The 15,920-nt window shown below is 39.5% G+C and overlaps 1 protein-coding gene across 3 annotated transcripts; it reads left to right on the forward strand.

Moving 5' to 3' along the window:
• Positions 1-517: 517 nt before the first annotated feature.
• Positions 518-14,424, forward strand: LOC116215431 (sister chromatid cohesion protein SCC2). 3 transcript variants are annotated; one of them, XM_031551143.1, is made up of 28 exons: positions 518-981; positions 3,277-3,386; positions 3,750-3,883; positions 3,996-4,086; positions 4,206-4,462; positions 4,687-4,794; positions 4,935-5,046; positions 5,174-5,267; positions 5,363-5,549; positions 5,648-6,079; positions 6,599-7,110; positions 7,191-7,401; positions 7,470-7,520; positions 7,610-7,768; positions 7,860-8,027; positions 8,488-8,787; positions 8,854-9,006; positions 9,496-9,665; positions 10,125-10,233; positions 10,427-10,588; positions 10,672-10,776; positions 10,870-11,103; positions 11,470-11,603; positions 11,685-11,975; positions 12,063-12,498; positions 13,161-13,253; positions 13,360-13,485; positions 13,824-14,424. In XM_031551143.1, exons 1-28 carry the CDS (start codon positions 719-721, stop codon positions 14,028-14,030), a joined length of 5,409 nt encoding a protein of 1,802 aa, XP_031407003.1. In that variant the 5' UTR covers positions 518-718; the 3' UTR covers positions 14,031-14,424. The 3 variants fall into 3 exon arrangements, with proteins under 3 accessions (XP_031407003.1, XP_031407001.1, XP_031407002.1); XM_031551141.1 differs by having other exon boundaries at positions 10,672-11,103; XM_031551142.1 differs by having other exon boundaries at positions 5,363-5,471; positions 10,672-11,103.
• The last annotated feature ends 1,496 nt before the right edge of the window (positions 14,425-15,920 follow it).

The raw sequence follows: 15,920 nt of genomic DNA on the forward strand, positions 1-15,920 counted from the left end.
GGAATGTAATTTATTATTTTAAATTCAATATAATGCCGAGTTGCTTTTCAATAAGGTATCATTAAATATTAATGTATACTTAGAAGTGCCAAATCCGAAATAATATGACAACCGTTAAATATCAATAGATCCGGGGGCTATAATAGAAAGAGTTTTATTATTTTCGAAGTCTCGTTAAAACGCATTTTTTAGGAAACTCCTAATCCTAGCGGATAAGTTCTTGCAGATATTCCCAAAAGTTCGAACATGGCTTCCCGACAAGCCATTTTCAAAATAAAACAGATGCTTCAGGGTATTTTCGTCATTCCGTAATTCAAATCGTATTAAATTCCCACTTGCCGGGTAAAGCCCCGGTCGTCAAAGTCAATGCGCCGCCACATAACCCTGAACTGAGCCGGAAGATAATTATCGGCCAGTGCCAAGAATAGCATGTTCAGGGGTAATTTGGTAACTTCATTAGACGCCATTTTTATCCAATCCTGTATATACATATATTATCAGCCGAAAAATCGCAAAAATGATTTTGCCCCTCACGCATTTTCCCCGCCAATTGCATCACCGGATTTCATTTCCTAGGGCTCCGAATCTCTCCTGCGAGCCGGAACCCTAATTTCACCCCCTGAATTGGCCGGAGATCTCCGACATTCCTCGCCGGAGCGGTTGAATTCATGCTCTCGAGCTTGACCTGCACCTCCCGGACTCGATTCCCAGTCGAACGATGAATAACCCCAGCAGTTCGGGCTCGGGTTTGAGCTACAGGGGCATCGGACTGCCCAACACTATTCACTCCGACGTTGCTCCGTGCCTGCCGCTGCCATCACTGCCGGTGTTCTGTGGTTCGTCCGATCCCGAACTTAGGTTGTTCGATGAGCCCGCTGGTGTCAGCAGCAGCAGTAGCAGCAGGTTCTCGAATCGCAGTGGGATCCTCGCTCAAGCAAGTAAAATTGCAGCTCTGCTCCGAGAAACCGATGTTTCTTACTTGTGAGTTCTTTCTCTGTTGTCTCGCAACTGCTTGATTTACTTCCGCTCTGCTGAAGCTTTTGCTCCAATTCGTTTGCTCGGGGGAAGTGAAGCTGATTTCGTACATCTATGCTGCTCCATGAGTTTTTCTGCTCGTGCTCAAGTGAGGATGGATTCAAATTTCTGGATAATAGTACATTTCCATGAGGCTGATTGAGAATTTGTAGATGCAATGGCCATACTTTTGTGTGACGGTTAGCAGTGATAGTCTGCTGTATGGCAAGCAGAATAGAGTAGTGAAGGAGTGATCACTTGGATACTTGAATTGAGGGAGAGTGGTTATTCTGACCTTCGGTTCGTTAAATGAGTCTGAGAAATAGGCTGTTTAAGTATGGAGTAGTTTTAAAAGGCCGAAGTGCCTTGCATCATATGTTAAATCAGAAAAATGAATTAATAAATCAGATAATGAAGATAAGCTCGATTTCATATTGAATAATATAATTCCCCCGTAAAAAGTGGGAGTTTTAGGAGTTGTGGTTACTATAAGTAATGAGATATGCCACCGTGAACTCTACGTTCCTGTTATGGGCAGGGCCTATAAATACTACATATTATTTTCTCTCTTAAATTTATTTTCTTCTTATTTAGTTCTAGTCCCAATAAAGTGCTAGTTCTTACTGTTCATGTGTTACGTTATGAGTTGGTTCTTCCTAAAGTAAGAAATTTTATTTTACTGAAAAATACTAAATTCTTAAGAATTAAACTTCAACGCATTTTATCTTGTTATATTTTATTTAGCCAAAGGTTTTACTTTCTCTATAAAGCAGTGGCATTTAAAGCATTTTTCTAGGATAAACTACATGTTTCATGTCTAGCTAGATTGATTCCACATGTCTAGCATGGGGCGGTTTATTCATATTTCATAAATTGCTTGCATAGTCTATTTAACCGTTTAATAATTAAGATAAATCAAATTCATTATATGCATATTTATGTTTTATCATCAATGGAAAGATGCCATCATTTTCTTATAGGCATTGAATGGTTCACGGATCTCTTGCCATATCTAGTACAGGAAACTGTTTAAGACAATCATCTGTTAAGGAGTGCTTTAAATGTGTCAAAAGTTACTGTGCAGAAGAAAATATTCAATTAATCAAATTGCTATTTACACAGTAAACTCCTCTTTCTCGAAACTCACCGAAAAAGTTTATTAAAGGAGCGAAATTCCAAGCCCTGACAGATCCTGAAATTTCACCATCAGTGAACCTAGATGCTGCCTATTAGTTATACCTCACTAACTTCGTCAAGGTGCAAAGATCATAACATTCAGGTAGTGGATGAGTAATTTACTTCCAACTCATCTGTCCAAGGAAGCTGCCATTACTATTAATTCCTTCAGCTAAAAACTATATGTACGATTTAGCTGCTACAAGAAGATGCCTCTGAAGCAAGCCAGTAAGTTGAAGACGAGATTCTTAGTGATAACTGGATTTCCATGTTTCGATGAGAATCAGTGATTTAATCTGCAGTAATTCTTTAAGCTACTTGATTGGTAATAAGCCTGAATTCCTAGTAGAGCGGTGGTCGATCAAGTCTCATGGCTGCAATTAATTTCCTTGGAAGATAGTTTGATAAATTGAGGTGATTGGGGGTGTAGTTATGGCTATTAAAAATCTTAATCTTCGGGGTAATGGGTAAGATAATGCTTAACTGATGCTTCTCTACAAAAAGAGGCGAATTAGAGAATCCTTATTTTTTTAATTGCGTAGATAATACAATCTTCTGGTAGCAGCAGTTTCTCTTGCGGGTTCAAATTGGCATGTATTTACAGAAAAGAATGCACCAAGAGTTTAAAAAACTCCTTACTATGGTTCGAGAAAATTTGTTTTATAGATCACATTCAAATAATATATGCAATTTGGCTAAAATAAGGTATTCTGTATGAGATATACTTTCATTGCTTGGGGTTAAAAATTTTCAACTTTCAAATGTGTACCCTTTTTATGCTCTTATCTCCTCTTTAGTGGTCAGCTCAAATTCGTACCTTTATTACCCTTAAACAACTGTAAAAAAACCCTTATGCGGGCTTCTTGATAGTTATAAGTAGTAATTTGATGTTGATTAGTTCCTAACTTATCTCTTCCCTGAGTTTTCATTATAAAAGGTGCTTAGGAAAGTTTTACATGTGTAATATCGTCTTTTGGAGGCTTTATTTTGCTAATGGCTGGAGTTACATGCTTTATCCTTCTGTATATGGATGTATTTATGTAATAATACCTTTTTTTTGGGGGGGGGGGGGGGGGGGGGGGGCAGAAATCTTAGAGAAGATTCAAGAGTAATGTCACATGGTGATATCGAGCCGTTAGCCCTTTATGAAGAGGTTCTGCGCCACAATCCTGAAGCATTTGAATACAGTGTTCCAGGTAAAGGAGTATTCCCTGTATGTACCTTGCCTGGCAATTCTTGTTATATAATGTTCCCTTTTCTCCACCATCTTTTCTTTGAGTAAAACTATCTATTTTGTATATCTTTCTTGTTTTTTAAGAATTCTGGATGTTTCTGCCTAGGGTATCGATTGGGATCGTGGGGTTCTATTTCCCTTTTACACACACGCACGCGCGCGCGCACACAGACACACATATTTATGTATATATATACATATAAGCCAAGATCTGTGGATGCCATGGACTGCTATACCTGCTTTAAGACCTTTAATAAGTTTTTTTTTCCCCACCTGTATTGTCATTTCTATTCTTATTGTTCATTGCACCGTTCAAGTTTCTCAGGTCGCCCCAAAGAGCAGATCCCAGTTAGTAAATTGCATGACAAGAAGCCTATTGAACCTAGTGTATTGGCTAGTCAAGCACAGACAGACTTGGATGAAAGCAGGGCTCAACAGCTTAATCATTTCCTTGCCAATGTATGTTTGCATGCTGGTTCTGGTTATAAGTAATTTGTTGTAGTTCTTCCTCTCTAAAGTAGTTTGTAGTGCACGTGTTTTTTGTTTTCTCAGTCTCAATTAAATATTGCAGGACGTTTCTACGTCTTCTAAAAAGCCAAAAGTTAAGAAGAAAGTGCATGACGAAGTCCCGTCAGTTCCGCAAGATCCTGTTGAACTTCAAGGTTAGCCTTCTTATTCTGCCTCTTTCTCTTTGTGTTCACATGCTTGGGTTCATATCCTCAATATGAGTTAAAACTCTCAGCTGTTGCCCCTGATATATTCTGCGTATGTTGGGTTGTAGATGACATAATCGGGAGCTTTTGTGAGGTGTTGGAGGATTTCTGTGGCAGAGCTGAGATTATTGGAGATGAGAGGGATGAAGCAGAGTGGCTTTCGTTGCCCCTGTCTGATATTAGAACACTTGTGAATGAAATTATGTCTATTCGTGCAAAGAAGCTTCTACATCGGGTAGATGTAAATATTCTTGTTAGACTTCTGAAGGTACTAGATCATCAGATACATCGAGCAGAAGGATTGTCCATTGATGAAATGGATTCTGTAAGTTTACCATTCTTTTTTATTGTTGCAAATATTCTCTCACTGGCTCTAATGCTGAAGCAGTCTTTCTTTGTTATGAAGCAATTTCAATTTGGTTCAAATGATCTCTGGTTAAGAAGCACTTCAGTTTAACTCTTTGTGCTTGTGCTATGATGTTTTCGTTGCTGATTTTATTACTACAAATTTGTATGCTTTATTTAACTAATCCTGGTATGTTCTTCCAGTCAGATTCAGATGCACTTTCATCTGTTCTATGTGCATTGGAGTCCATACATGCAGCTCTAGCTGTGATGTCTCACAGGCAGATGCCAAAACAGCTTTATAGTGAAGAGGTACTTATGTATTCGTCTATGCTTATATTGTTGAGGTTTTGCAATTTCTGTTGTGTTTGTGCCTTCGTTGGCCCTGTCAAATTATTTCAATCTTGCACGTTGTTAGTAGTGAGATGCTGATAATACCTTATCTGCTTCAGATCATTGAAAGAATTCTGGAATTCTCTAGGCATCAGATAACGGGTATCATGTATGTCTATGATCCATCCTATCGGGCCTTGCACAAGCCTAGTGACAATGGTGTGGCTGAAGGTTAGACTTTCTTTCTAAGTTCATTCATAACGGCAACAAAACTTTTCTACTTGTTGATTACGCATCATTTCGCTGCTGGATATTATGTTATGCATGTTATACATGTATTTAATTTGTCTATTTCCAGGTTATGAAGATGACGAGCTTGATGCTGATTTTAGTTCTGGCAAGAGGCGACGCAGTGTGAAGAGTGTTAAAATGAGGAAATCTGCTGTGAACAAGTCTGCTCATTCAACTTCTTTATTATCTGAATGTGCTGGAGTTTTCCTTATTTTGACCTGGCATCTTATGTTTTATTGCCACTTTCACTTGATAGGGTCTCATCAGCAGCTAATACCGTGCTTCAGAAACTGTGTACTATTCTTGGTCTACTCAGGGATCTACTGTTGATAGAGAAGCTATCAGATAGTTGTATTCTGCAGTTGGTGAGGACAAGCTTTACCACATTTTTGGTGGATAATGTTCAGCTTTTGCAGCTGAAAGCCATTGCTTTAACTAGTGCGGTAGAATATACTTCGTCCTAAATCCTCGAAGTATTATTTTTCATCATGCAGGTATAAATTGGAATAGTTGATCATTTTGGTTTTATTCTTGTTAACAGATATTTTATTCGTACAATCAACATCGCTCTTATGTGATCGATGAAATGCTTCAGTTGCTGTGGAAGTTACCCTCCTCAAAGCGAGCACTTCGAGCCTATCTGCTGCCTGATGAGGATCAAAGGCAGATTCAGATGGTTACTGCTTTGCTGATTCAATTGGTTCACTGTAGCGCTAACCTTCCTGAAGCTATGAGGGATGCATCTAGCATTAATGCCATTATGGAAGCCCCTACTGATTTTAGTCACTTGGCCAAATGCCATGAAGCTGTCACAGAGGCTTGTTGTCTCTTTTGGACCCGTGTACTTCAGCGTTTTACTAGTGCAAAGCCTCAGGATGCATCTGAGGTGAAAGTTTTGATGGAAAATCTTGTGATGGATCTGATGACGACATTGAACTTGCCTGAATATCCAGCTTCAGCTCCCATTCTTGAGGTATCTTCTACACATAATGCAAAATTCTGCTGACTGCACTATTTTTTGTCTTCCAACGTTAAAACATAATGCTGTTTCAACTATTACATATATGAGCTCATTAACAATACTTAACTGCATATCAGGATGTTGCGCAGTTTAGTTGATTTGAAATTCGTTCTTGGTCGGGTAAGGACTCTCAAATAGGCACTAACTTGGTATACTTATTCAGATAAGAAGAGTGCTAAGAGTATGAGTAATTTGGACATTTGTTGAAAATTTGTATTGCTGAATTTTAATATCGAATAAGGATATACAATGCAAATGCGCATGCCCCTTCACCCACACCCCACCACCACCCTGCAGATTTTCACTTAGGACTCTATGTTGAAGCAATTGAAGCTATAGTCTGAGTCCTATTGTTCTATGATTCTGTTTTATTTCCTGAAATTCCACGCTAAAAAGCCATGAGGCAAATGTTGCTATTTATCCTTTTGAAGTATTGATGAAATATTTTTAAGCTGGTGAAGTTATTTGCAGGTGTTCTGCGTCCTTCTACTCCAGAATGCTGGCTTGAAATCTAAAGATGTCTCTGCTCGGTCTATGGCAATTGATTTACTTGGTACGATTGCTGCTCGATTGAAGCGTGATGCTGTTATTCACAAGCTGGACAAATTTTGGATAGTGCAAGAGTTAAATGATGGAGAAGATGTTACTGAAGATTATCCACAGGACCTATGCTTTATTTGTTTGGATGGCAGGGTTGAAAAGTTGTTGTTTACATGTCAAAGTTGTCAACGATCATCCCACTCTGATTGCATGGGTATGAGGGAGCAGGAGGTACCAAATCATAGTTGGAATTGCCAATTTTGCGTCTGCAAGAAGCAACTTATGGTTCTGCAATCGTACTGCGAAACACAACGCAAGGACAACAAAAAGAATAGTTCTGATCCTTATGGTCCTATCACAAAGATTGAAATTGTTCAGCAGTTGCTTCTGAATTACCTCCAAGATTCTGCTTCTGCTGACGACTTACACCTGTTTGTTCGCTGGTCCGTTCTAAACTATCTATATTTGCATTGTTATTTATATTTGCACTTTATGTGGATGCATTGAAGATGCCTTCCTCCAGGTTCTATCTCTGCCTGTGGTGCAAGGATGATCTGAAGTCTCAACAGAAGTTCTTTTACTACCTTGCCCGACTGAAATCGAAAGCAATAGTGCGTGATTCTGGTTCAGGGTATTCATTGTTGACAAGAGATTCAGTGAAGAAGATCACTTTAGCCCTGGGACAAAATAATTCTTTTTCCAGAGGGTTCGATAAAATTCTTCACATGCTTCTGGTCAGTAAAATCTGCTAGATTTATGTTTAAACAGCAAGGCATTATTCTTACTGGGGGTTTGATTTCAGGCAAGTCTCAGGGAAAACTCTCCAGTAATTAGGGCCAAGGCCTTACGAGCAGTAAGTATCTTTCATTTGGATAACCATATTATATCTGTTCATTTTTGTCATGATGTCTGTTAACTCTTATTATTAACTGGGATGAGCAGGTCAGTATTATTGTTGAGGCTGACCCTGAGGTGTTGTGCGACAATCGTGTGCAATTGGCTGTAGAAGGGAGATTCTGTGACTCTGCAATATCTGTAAGGGAAGCTGCATTGGAGCTTGTCGGTCGGCATATTGCATCACATCCTGACGTTGGTTTGAAGGTAATTTCATAAGTGTGGCACCCATCTTTTTTTATTCTTCCTTGATGTTTAGTTGATCCAATACTAGTTCTCACAAAGTTCATTATTGTAGTATTTTGAGAAGGTTGCAGAAAGAATAAAAGATACTGGAGTCAGTGTTCGTAAGCGTGCAATCAAAATAATCCGGGACATGTGCACTGCTAGTGACAATTTCTCTGAATTTACTAGTGCCTGCATTGAGATCATTGTGCGGGTTACTGATGACGAGTCTAGTATTCAGGTCAGTGAGTAATTTTGTGCTTATATTTGGTCATATGGATTATGCATTCTGAACTTCTAGCAGCAGTTTAAGCTCCCTCCTCTGGCCTCTCTATACGTGTTACCTAGGCCATCCACTTTTGGCATTGAATACACCATAACACAATGGGATTACGATTTGAATGTGATTTTGAATGGCAGTTGTGTAGATGCCAACTTTTTTATGCTATCTACACACACACACACACACTACAGAATGAACCCCAGTATGACAATAAGTCATCAATTATATTGTAATAGCTGAGAGTTCTATTGTTCTTATTTCATGGGCTTTCATATGTCATTCTTAAATGTTCCTTTTCCTCTGGTTGTCTATCGTGTATGATTTATTCTTGTTATACTTGAAGCAGAAGTATATAGACACTGCTTTTCTTTTTGTTATCTTCCTCTCACATTTCCTGCTTATTTCCTGTCCTTTACAGGATCTTGTTTGTAAGACATTTTACGAGTTTTGGTTTGAGGAACCTTCTGGTGGACAGGCTCGATTCTACAGCAATGGAAGTTCTGTTCCTATGGAAGTTGCTAAAAAGACTGAGCAAATTGTTGACATGTTGAGGAGGATGCCAAATTACCAACTCCTTGTCTCTGTCATTAAGCGCAATTTGGCGCTTGATTTTTTCCCACAATCGGCAAAAGCTGCTGGAATTAACCCGGTTTTGCTTGCATCAGTTCGTAAGCGCTGCGAGTTAATGTGCAAGTGCTTACTGGAAAAGATATTGCAGGTAAGCTTCATTGCTTGTGATGCATAAAGTACACTTGATTTATTTTGCTGAAAGCTTAATTCTCAGGTGGAGGAATCAACAAGTGAGGAAGTGGAGGTGAGGACGCTCCCCTATGTACTGGTTTTGCATGCACTTTGTGTTGTGGATCCAACACTTTGTGCACCAGCTTCCGATCCTTCCCAATTTGTTGTCACTTTGCAACCTTATTTGAAGAGCCAGGTATATACTCCTTGCCCTTCATATGTAAATCATACAACTATTGATATTGGCACATGCTCTTCTGCAACTCCCTGAGATATTCTATCCACATTCTGTTCAATGTTGGGGAAAAGCCTCAGCTTGCTAAATCATTATGCAGAATACGCAGGTAATAGCTTATTAATATAATAGTAGTAGTTGGCTATACCTATGGCTGCTGTCAAAATTTATTTCATAATGGAGCTGGTGATAAAATAGGAATCAAAACTTTCATGGATGGAAGCAATGTAGTTCATTAGTGTATGTCATCTGTATTTATGTGAAGCTAGTAACAGAACCATGTGATTTGTGGTATTGAAAAAGAAAAAAAAATTGAACAATTTTTGTGAAATCCATATTTTACTTTCGTATGTATTATTAGTTTCCGAAACGCTCTGTGAGTCTGCTTCCAATAGTTGCAGGGAAGCTGGGTTTTTGACACTAAAATTTTGTTTTTTCTTTCATTTCCAGGGAGATAACAGAGCTGTTGCGCAGTTATTGGAAAGCATAATCTTCATAATTGATTCCGTTTTGCCTTTGCTTCGGAAGTTACCGCAAAGTGTTATTGAAGAATTAGAACAAGATTTGAAGCACATGATTGTTCGGCATTCTTTCTTGACAGTTGTCCATGCCTGCATCAAGTAACTCCGAGTTCTCACTTACTCTTTCTTGTTCTCTGCTTATTGAATTGTGTAGTGATAGTTGCTGTATGGCTGCAACTTGTCAGTTTTATCTAATTGGGGAGAAAAAGAAGAACTATATTAAAAGAGGAGGTTAAAGCTTATAAAATTCCCTCCACATATGATAAATGACTACTGAATATCCTTTGGTGAGATGCAATTTTTCTAGACATATATGTAAATGTATAGCGAGACTTCATTTTGGATATGCTGCTAGCTTGTCAGACTCAGTTACAGGTTCCAAAATAATATTTTTCTACTGATTGTCAATGGTGGATTTGTTTATTTATTTATTTATTTCCATGCAAGCAGTTATAGACACCTGAGATATCCAGAAAATAGCCATTTTGATGCACTTTATACTTATTTGAAAAGTAAGGATCATTTTTTTTCCTCCTGATTTTGTTTTTCTGATTGCAGATGCCTATGCTCTGTCACAAAAGTTGCTGGAAAGGGATCCAGTGTTATTGAATATCTTGTTCAGGTGTTTTTCAAACATTTGGATTCCCAAGGTGTTGAGAGCAAGCAGGTTGGTAGGCTCAAAGATTTTAGGGATATATTCTTTTGCTACCTTATGGTAAATGGCCTTTAATGGCCTTCATTGTGTTAGTCTCATCAACAAGATGGGCATTTTTCGGTGCCGCTTTTATGGAAGTTCTCACATATAAAGCAATGCATATCGTTTTCTTTTCTCCTAATGACAGTTATTTTCTTTGCATCAGCAACTAGGTCGGTCTCTTTTTTGTCTTGGTCTGCTTATCCGCTATGGAAATTCCCTTTTGTCTTCCTCTAGTAAGAAAAGGATTGATGTTGCGAGCAGCCTTAGCTTGTTTAAAAGATATCTTCAGATGGATGACTTTGTTTTGAAGGTTAGATCTTTGCAGGTTAGTCTTTCTGCTATCTTCTCTTTACATACTACGAGCTGATTTTTCACAAAGGATCTCTCATATTTGTGCGACTTCTGTAGGCTTTGGGCTTTGTGCTAATTGCTAGGCCTGAATTTATGTTGGACAAGGATGTTGGCAACATTCTAGAGGCAACATTCTCCTCTGATGCTGATTCCCGCCTCAAGGTGAGGAGTATCTTGTACTTGCTAGTTTCTGCCCATGTCATCTTCTATCAGCAATTAATCTTTCATATTTTAATTGACTTTTTCCATTATCAGATGCAAGCATTGCAAAACATGTATGAGTATCTTCTTGATGCTGAAAGCCAAATGGGAACAGAAAGGGCTGGGGATACTGCAACTCCTTACCCCGAAGAAGCCAACTCTAGCGTACCTGTCGCTGCAGGTGCAGGAGATACTAATATATGTGGGGGTATCATTCAGTTATATTGGGATAAAATATTGGATAGGTGCATCGACTTTAATGAACAAGTTCGTCAGACTGCTCTCAAGGTCAGACTCTATTTCTCTGAACATCTAGTCAGTTATATATAGAGATAGGAGTGAATGATGTGTGTTCGTGGTGGGTCTACAAAAAAGAATCGTTGGTATGCACTTAGAAATCTGAGGGACAGGGTCCGTAACATAGGACAACCGTTTTGTAGATAATGATTTATTCAGTATCTAATTTGTCACACCAATTATAGATAATGGTTTATTCATGAAACTGTAATGAGACAGCTGAGATGAATATTTAGTTAGGTGTTTAATCCTTTTGATCTACTTAAATAGAATCTTGAAGTTTTTGCTGAGGAGTACTAAGGGTTTTAGGGTTTTGGTATTCAAAATCAACAAGTTTTAACTCTGGTTCTGGTGCAGATTGTGGAGGTTGTTCTGCGTCAGGGTCTTGTTCATCCTATCACCTGTGTTCCATACCTTATAGCACTTGAAACTGATCCCCAGGAGGCAAATTCAAAGCTGGCTCATCATTTGCTGATGAATATGAATGAGAAGTAAGTGCAATCCTCTAACCAAATATGTCCTTAGTGATTCTGAATCTTGTATACTCTGGACTGATTGAAGCTCCTTTTCAGGTACCCAGCCTTTTTTGAAAGTCGGTTAGGAGATGGCCTTCAGATGTCATTTATTTTTATACAAGTCATTAATGGAGCTTCCTCTGAAGATGCCAGCCAGAGTAATTTCAAGGGTCCTGGAAATACGAGGGGGAAGTCTGACGGGGCTGCATTAGCCCAAGCTAGGCTTGGAGTCTCACGGATCTACAAGCTTATTCGTGGAAATCGAGTTTCTAGAAACAAATTTATGGCTTCAATTGTGCGCAAATTTGATAACCCCGCATGGAATGATTCAGTGGTGCCTTTTTTAATGTAAGACAGAAACACTGCTTACTGAAGTTTCTTCCTTTTTTATTGCTCTAATTAGGTCAACTGACAGCATTAAGTTTCTGTCCGCAGGCACTGTACAGAAATACTTGCTTTATTACCATTCACCGTGCCTGATGAGCCGCTCTATTTGATTTATTCTATAAATCGAATAATACAAGTTAGGGCTGGTGCCATTGAGGCAAACTTGAAGGCATTTTGTTCGAGATTGTTTTCAAGAGGAAGCCAGGAAACAGGCCATGGTAATGGAAGTATCCAACAGGAGCAAGTTGCTCAACCTTTGTTTGGTAACTTAAGAGCTGTAGATCTGAATGGGACAATTCAGTCAGGGTCGTTTTTTCAGCCAGTTCAAGGCCATGTGGGATCACTGGATCTGAATGGCAGAACCCTGCCTGAGGCGGTTGATAAATCTAGTGCTAACGGCAGTGCTTATACTGAAGGAGAAGCCCATTTTCCGGGTTCAAGTGAACCTCGTGGAATATCTGGTGACGACCTGCAGAAAATCCAGGTACTTTTCTTTCCAGTAGATAAAGCAACTTGTTTTCTTCTAGACATGTACAGAGTTGCATTTTCAGATGATATTCGATATACGAAATCATAAAGTTGATGGAACTGGTAAAAAAACGTCTATTAGGTGCTTCCAATTTGCCTAACCCAAAAACCATTTAATAATTTGAGAAAGGCACCATTGTTTTCACTGCAAAATTAGCAATTGCTTTTGGAGCACATCTGACGCGGCTCTCCGCCAATTGATTTAAGAACCTCGGCCGTTGCTCATATCCTTTTCTGCAGTTTAATTGGATAGGGCATTTTCCCAAGTTCATGCAATGATCTATAGTCTTTGCTTTTCATCCTTGCCTCTAGTCTAACGAAAGACTTAAGCTGGCATACCTTCTGCTGGATTGTTCTCGTAATATCCATTTTCGGCGACATATTTTCTAATATGAGATATAAATAGTTTAAGCCCTTTTTTTTTTTTTTGTATTGACGGAAAATAAGTCATCACTGATGTAACTGGCTTCAAGTTGCTTCTTAGGATAATGACTACACTGCCAACAAAATCTGCTTTGATGATTGGCATGAAAGGGAAATTTCTGTGTGACCTTTTAATTCTTTCTACTCTTTCAGTGATAGATGTTCTCATAGCACTTTTATCTGGGACTAATGCAGGTGGACTGTCTAGCTGCTACTGCCTTGCAGCTCCTGCTGAAGCTAAAAAAGCACTTGAAGATTACATATACTCTCAACGATGCTCGGTGCCAGGTTGGCTCTTTTCCTTTTTCACGACTCATTATTTTTCAGTGATTCAAATTGAGTGTAACTGCTAGCTTTGGGCTGTTTGATCTAATGGACTTGTATTGCTTAATAGGCTTTCTCTCCGACTGAACCTCTGAAACCGGGTGATGTTCTCACAAAGCAGAATATTCCCTTCAATCTCAGCGGCACACGAAGTGATTTGCCTTTGACTCCACAAGAAGTATTTCAAAGATATCAGGTGACGTAAACTAAGATCGTGGTTTAATCCCCATAATTTCCCTTTTATTGAACTTTAGCCTGTCTTTTAGTTTCGTAAGTTAGAGTTCTGAGAACTGGCTAGTGTAAAGCACATGGGTGCTAAGATAATCAGCAGTAATGAAATTCTAGTCATTGCGGGATCTCTTGGCTACGTGTTCTAATCTGTAAAGATAAGACTGATCTGATTGGGGAAGTGAATCGACTTCTTTCATAGTTCAGGGACACTTGACGAATTGGATTTCTGGTTTGAGAGTATATAGTCGGAACCTTTCTCCGATTGGTTGCTTTCATATTAATTGTATAATGTTTGTCGTGCAGGAATTCAAGAATGCGCTGAGGGAAGACACCATAGACTATGGCGTTTACACATCGAACATTAAGCCCAAAAGGACAGCTTCTAGGAGAGGGTCTAAACGAGCAGCAGTGGCAGATGAAGAAGACTATGACGACGAGGATTACGCAGGGGCTGCCCGCATAACAAGCAGTGGCAGGAGAGGCAGTTACAGGACAAGGCAGCGGTGCTAAGTAGTGTCTGTAAATAACAGGTTAGGACTAACATCTGTACATCCTTCGTAACGGTTAGGATCTTTATGGTAGAAAAGAACAGAGGGCAGGACAGAGAAATAGGAAAAAGTACCCGGAAAGAGAACTGGAGCCCAAAGGAGCTCGGTCACATCCGGATCCAGTGATTGAGCATATTGCATCTAGTTCCAGCTTTATAAGATTAGGCATTATAGTGGAAGTCGATTCTTTCTTTTGTTTACTAGATTTCATCCCGATTTTCTGGAGGTAGTTCTGGGCCTCTGTTGGGCTGTGTATTGGATTGTGGTGTTCTCTCTTACAATGTATATTACATTGCTGTGGAAATACGGGTTGATATGGCAAAAGAATATGTTAGCCTTAGATTCCGTTTGTTTCACTCAGCTGTACCTTTTCTTATTTTGCCAGTTAAGTTAATGCCTCTGGGTTGGTTGAGTGATAAGAACTGGATTTCCAAGAACTAGGTAAATTTTTGTGCTCTCCTCTACGATAAATCCGAGGGAAGTTTATAAATGATGGAATATTCCTTGCATTATTGTCCTTGGGGCTTGTTGCCCTAGACCAGCTCATTATGACATTACGGCCGTTTGACCAGCTCAAGTAGATTGGGAACTGTCCGTATTGGTTTGTTCAAGTTCTGGATGAAGTCCATCCCAACCCCACGAGGTTGCTAGTGGGTTCAACGGTGACCTCATGAAGGTGGGTAGTGGCCAGCGGCAGGGGTGGCATGCACCAGGAGGGGCTGTCATTGTTCTTTCCTTTTTCTTTTCTAAATTCGAATTTTATTTTCTGAATTTTTTGCTTAAGTCGCGTGCAGGGCATTAGGACTTTGCATCCCCTTGTGACAAAAATGGTAATGCCATTGCCTGGGTAGGGGTGCAACCGAGCCGATTCGAGCTCGAGCACATACAAAACTCGAATTGACTCGATCTGGAAATGCTGAGATCATACTTGAGCTCAAGTTCAGTCGAGCTTTGGAATTCCAGATCATTGCATGAACTGAGGAAAATGCCCTATCCAATTAAACTGCAGAGAATGATATGAGCAACGGCCGAGGTTCTTAAATCAATTGGCGGAGAGCCGTGTCAGATGTGCTCCAAATGCAATCGCTAATTTTGCAGTGAAAAACAATGGTGCCTTTCTCAAATTATTAAATGTTTTTTGGGTTAGGCAAATTGGAAGCACTTAATAGACGTTTTTTTACCAGTTCCATCAACTTTATGATTTCGTATATCAGATATCATCTGAAAATGCAATTCTGTACATGTCTAGAAGAAAACAAGTTGCTTTATCTACTGGAAAGAAAAGTACCTGGATTTTCTGCAGGTCGTCACCAGATATTCCACGAGGTTCACTTGAACCCGGAAAATGGGCTTCTCCTTCAGTATAAGCACTGCCGTTAGCACTAGATTTATCAACTCTGTACAACTCGAGCTCGCGTTGCAATGCAAATAGAGCAGGTCAAGCTCGGCTCGAAGAAGCTTGCGAGAAAAGCTCAGCAATTTTTGCATCAAAGGGCTTGGGTCACTAATAAAAGCATATATATATATAATTACGTAGAAACGCGATAAGGAGCAGGCGTGGGTGCACCGGGAGGTCTGTCACTGTCCTTCTTCCTTTTCTTTTATGAATATAAATTTTGCTATTTGAATTCTTTTGCTTGAGGCACATGCAGTGCATGAGGACTTTGCATTCCCTTGTGACAAAATGGTACCTGGGTAGGGTTGCAATTGAGCCAAGTCGAGTTCGAGCATCTAGAAATGCTGAGCTTGAACTTGAGCTCGAGTTCAGTCGAGCTTTGGAATTCCAAGTGGGTGTGTATATATATATATATATATATACCCACTAGTCGTGAAGTCCGTGCATTGCACAGAA

This window comes from Punica granatum, chromosome 7, assembly GCF_007655135.1.
Source record: "Punica granatum isolate Tunisia-2019 chromosome 7, ASM765513v2, whole genome shotgun sequence".
NCBI classification, from domain to species: domain Eukaryota; kingdom Viridiplantae; phylum Streptophyta; class Magnoliopsida; order Myrtales; family Lythraceae; genus Punica; species Punica granatum.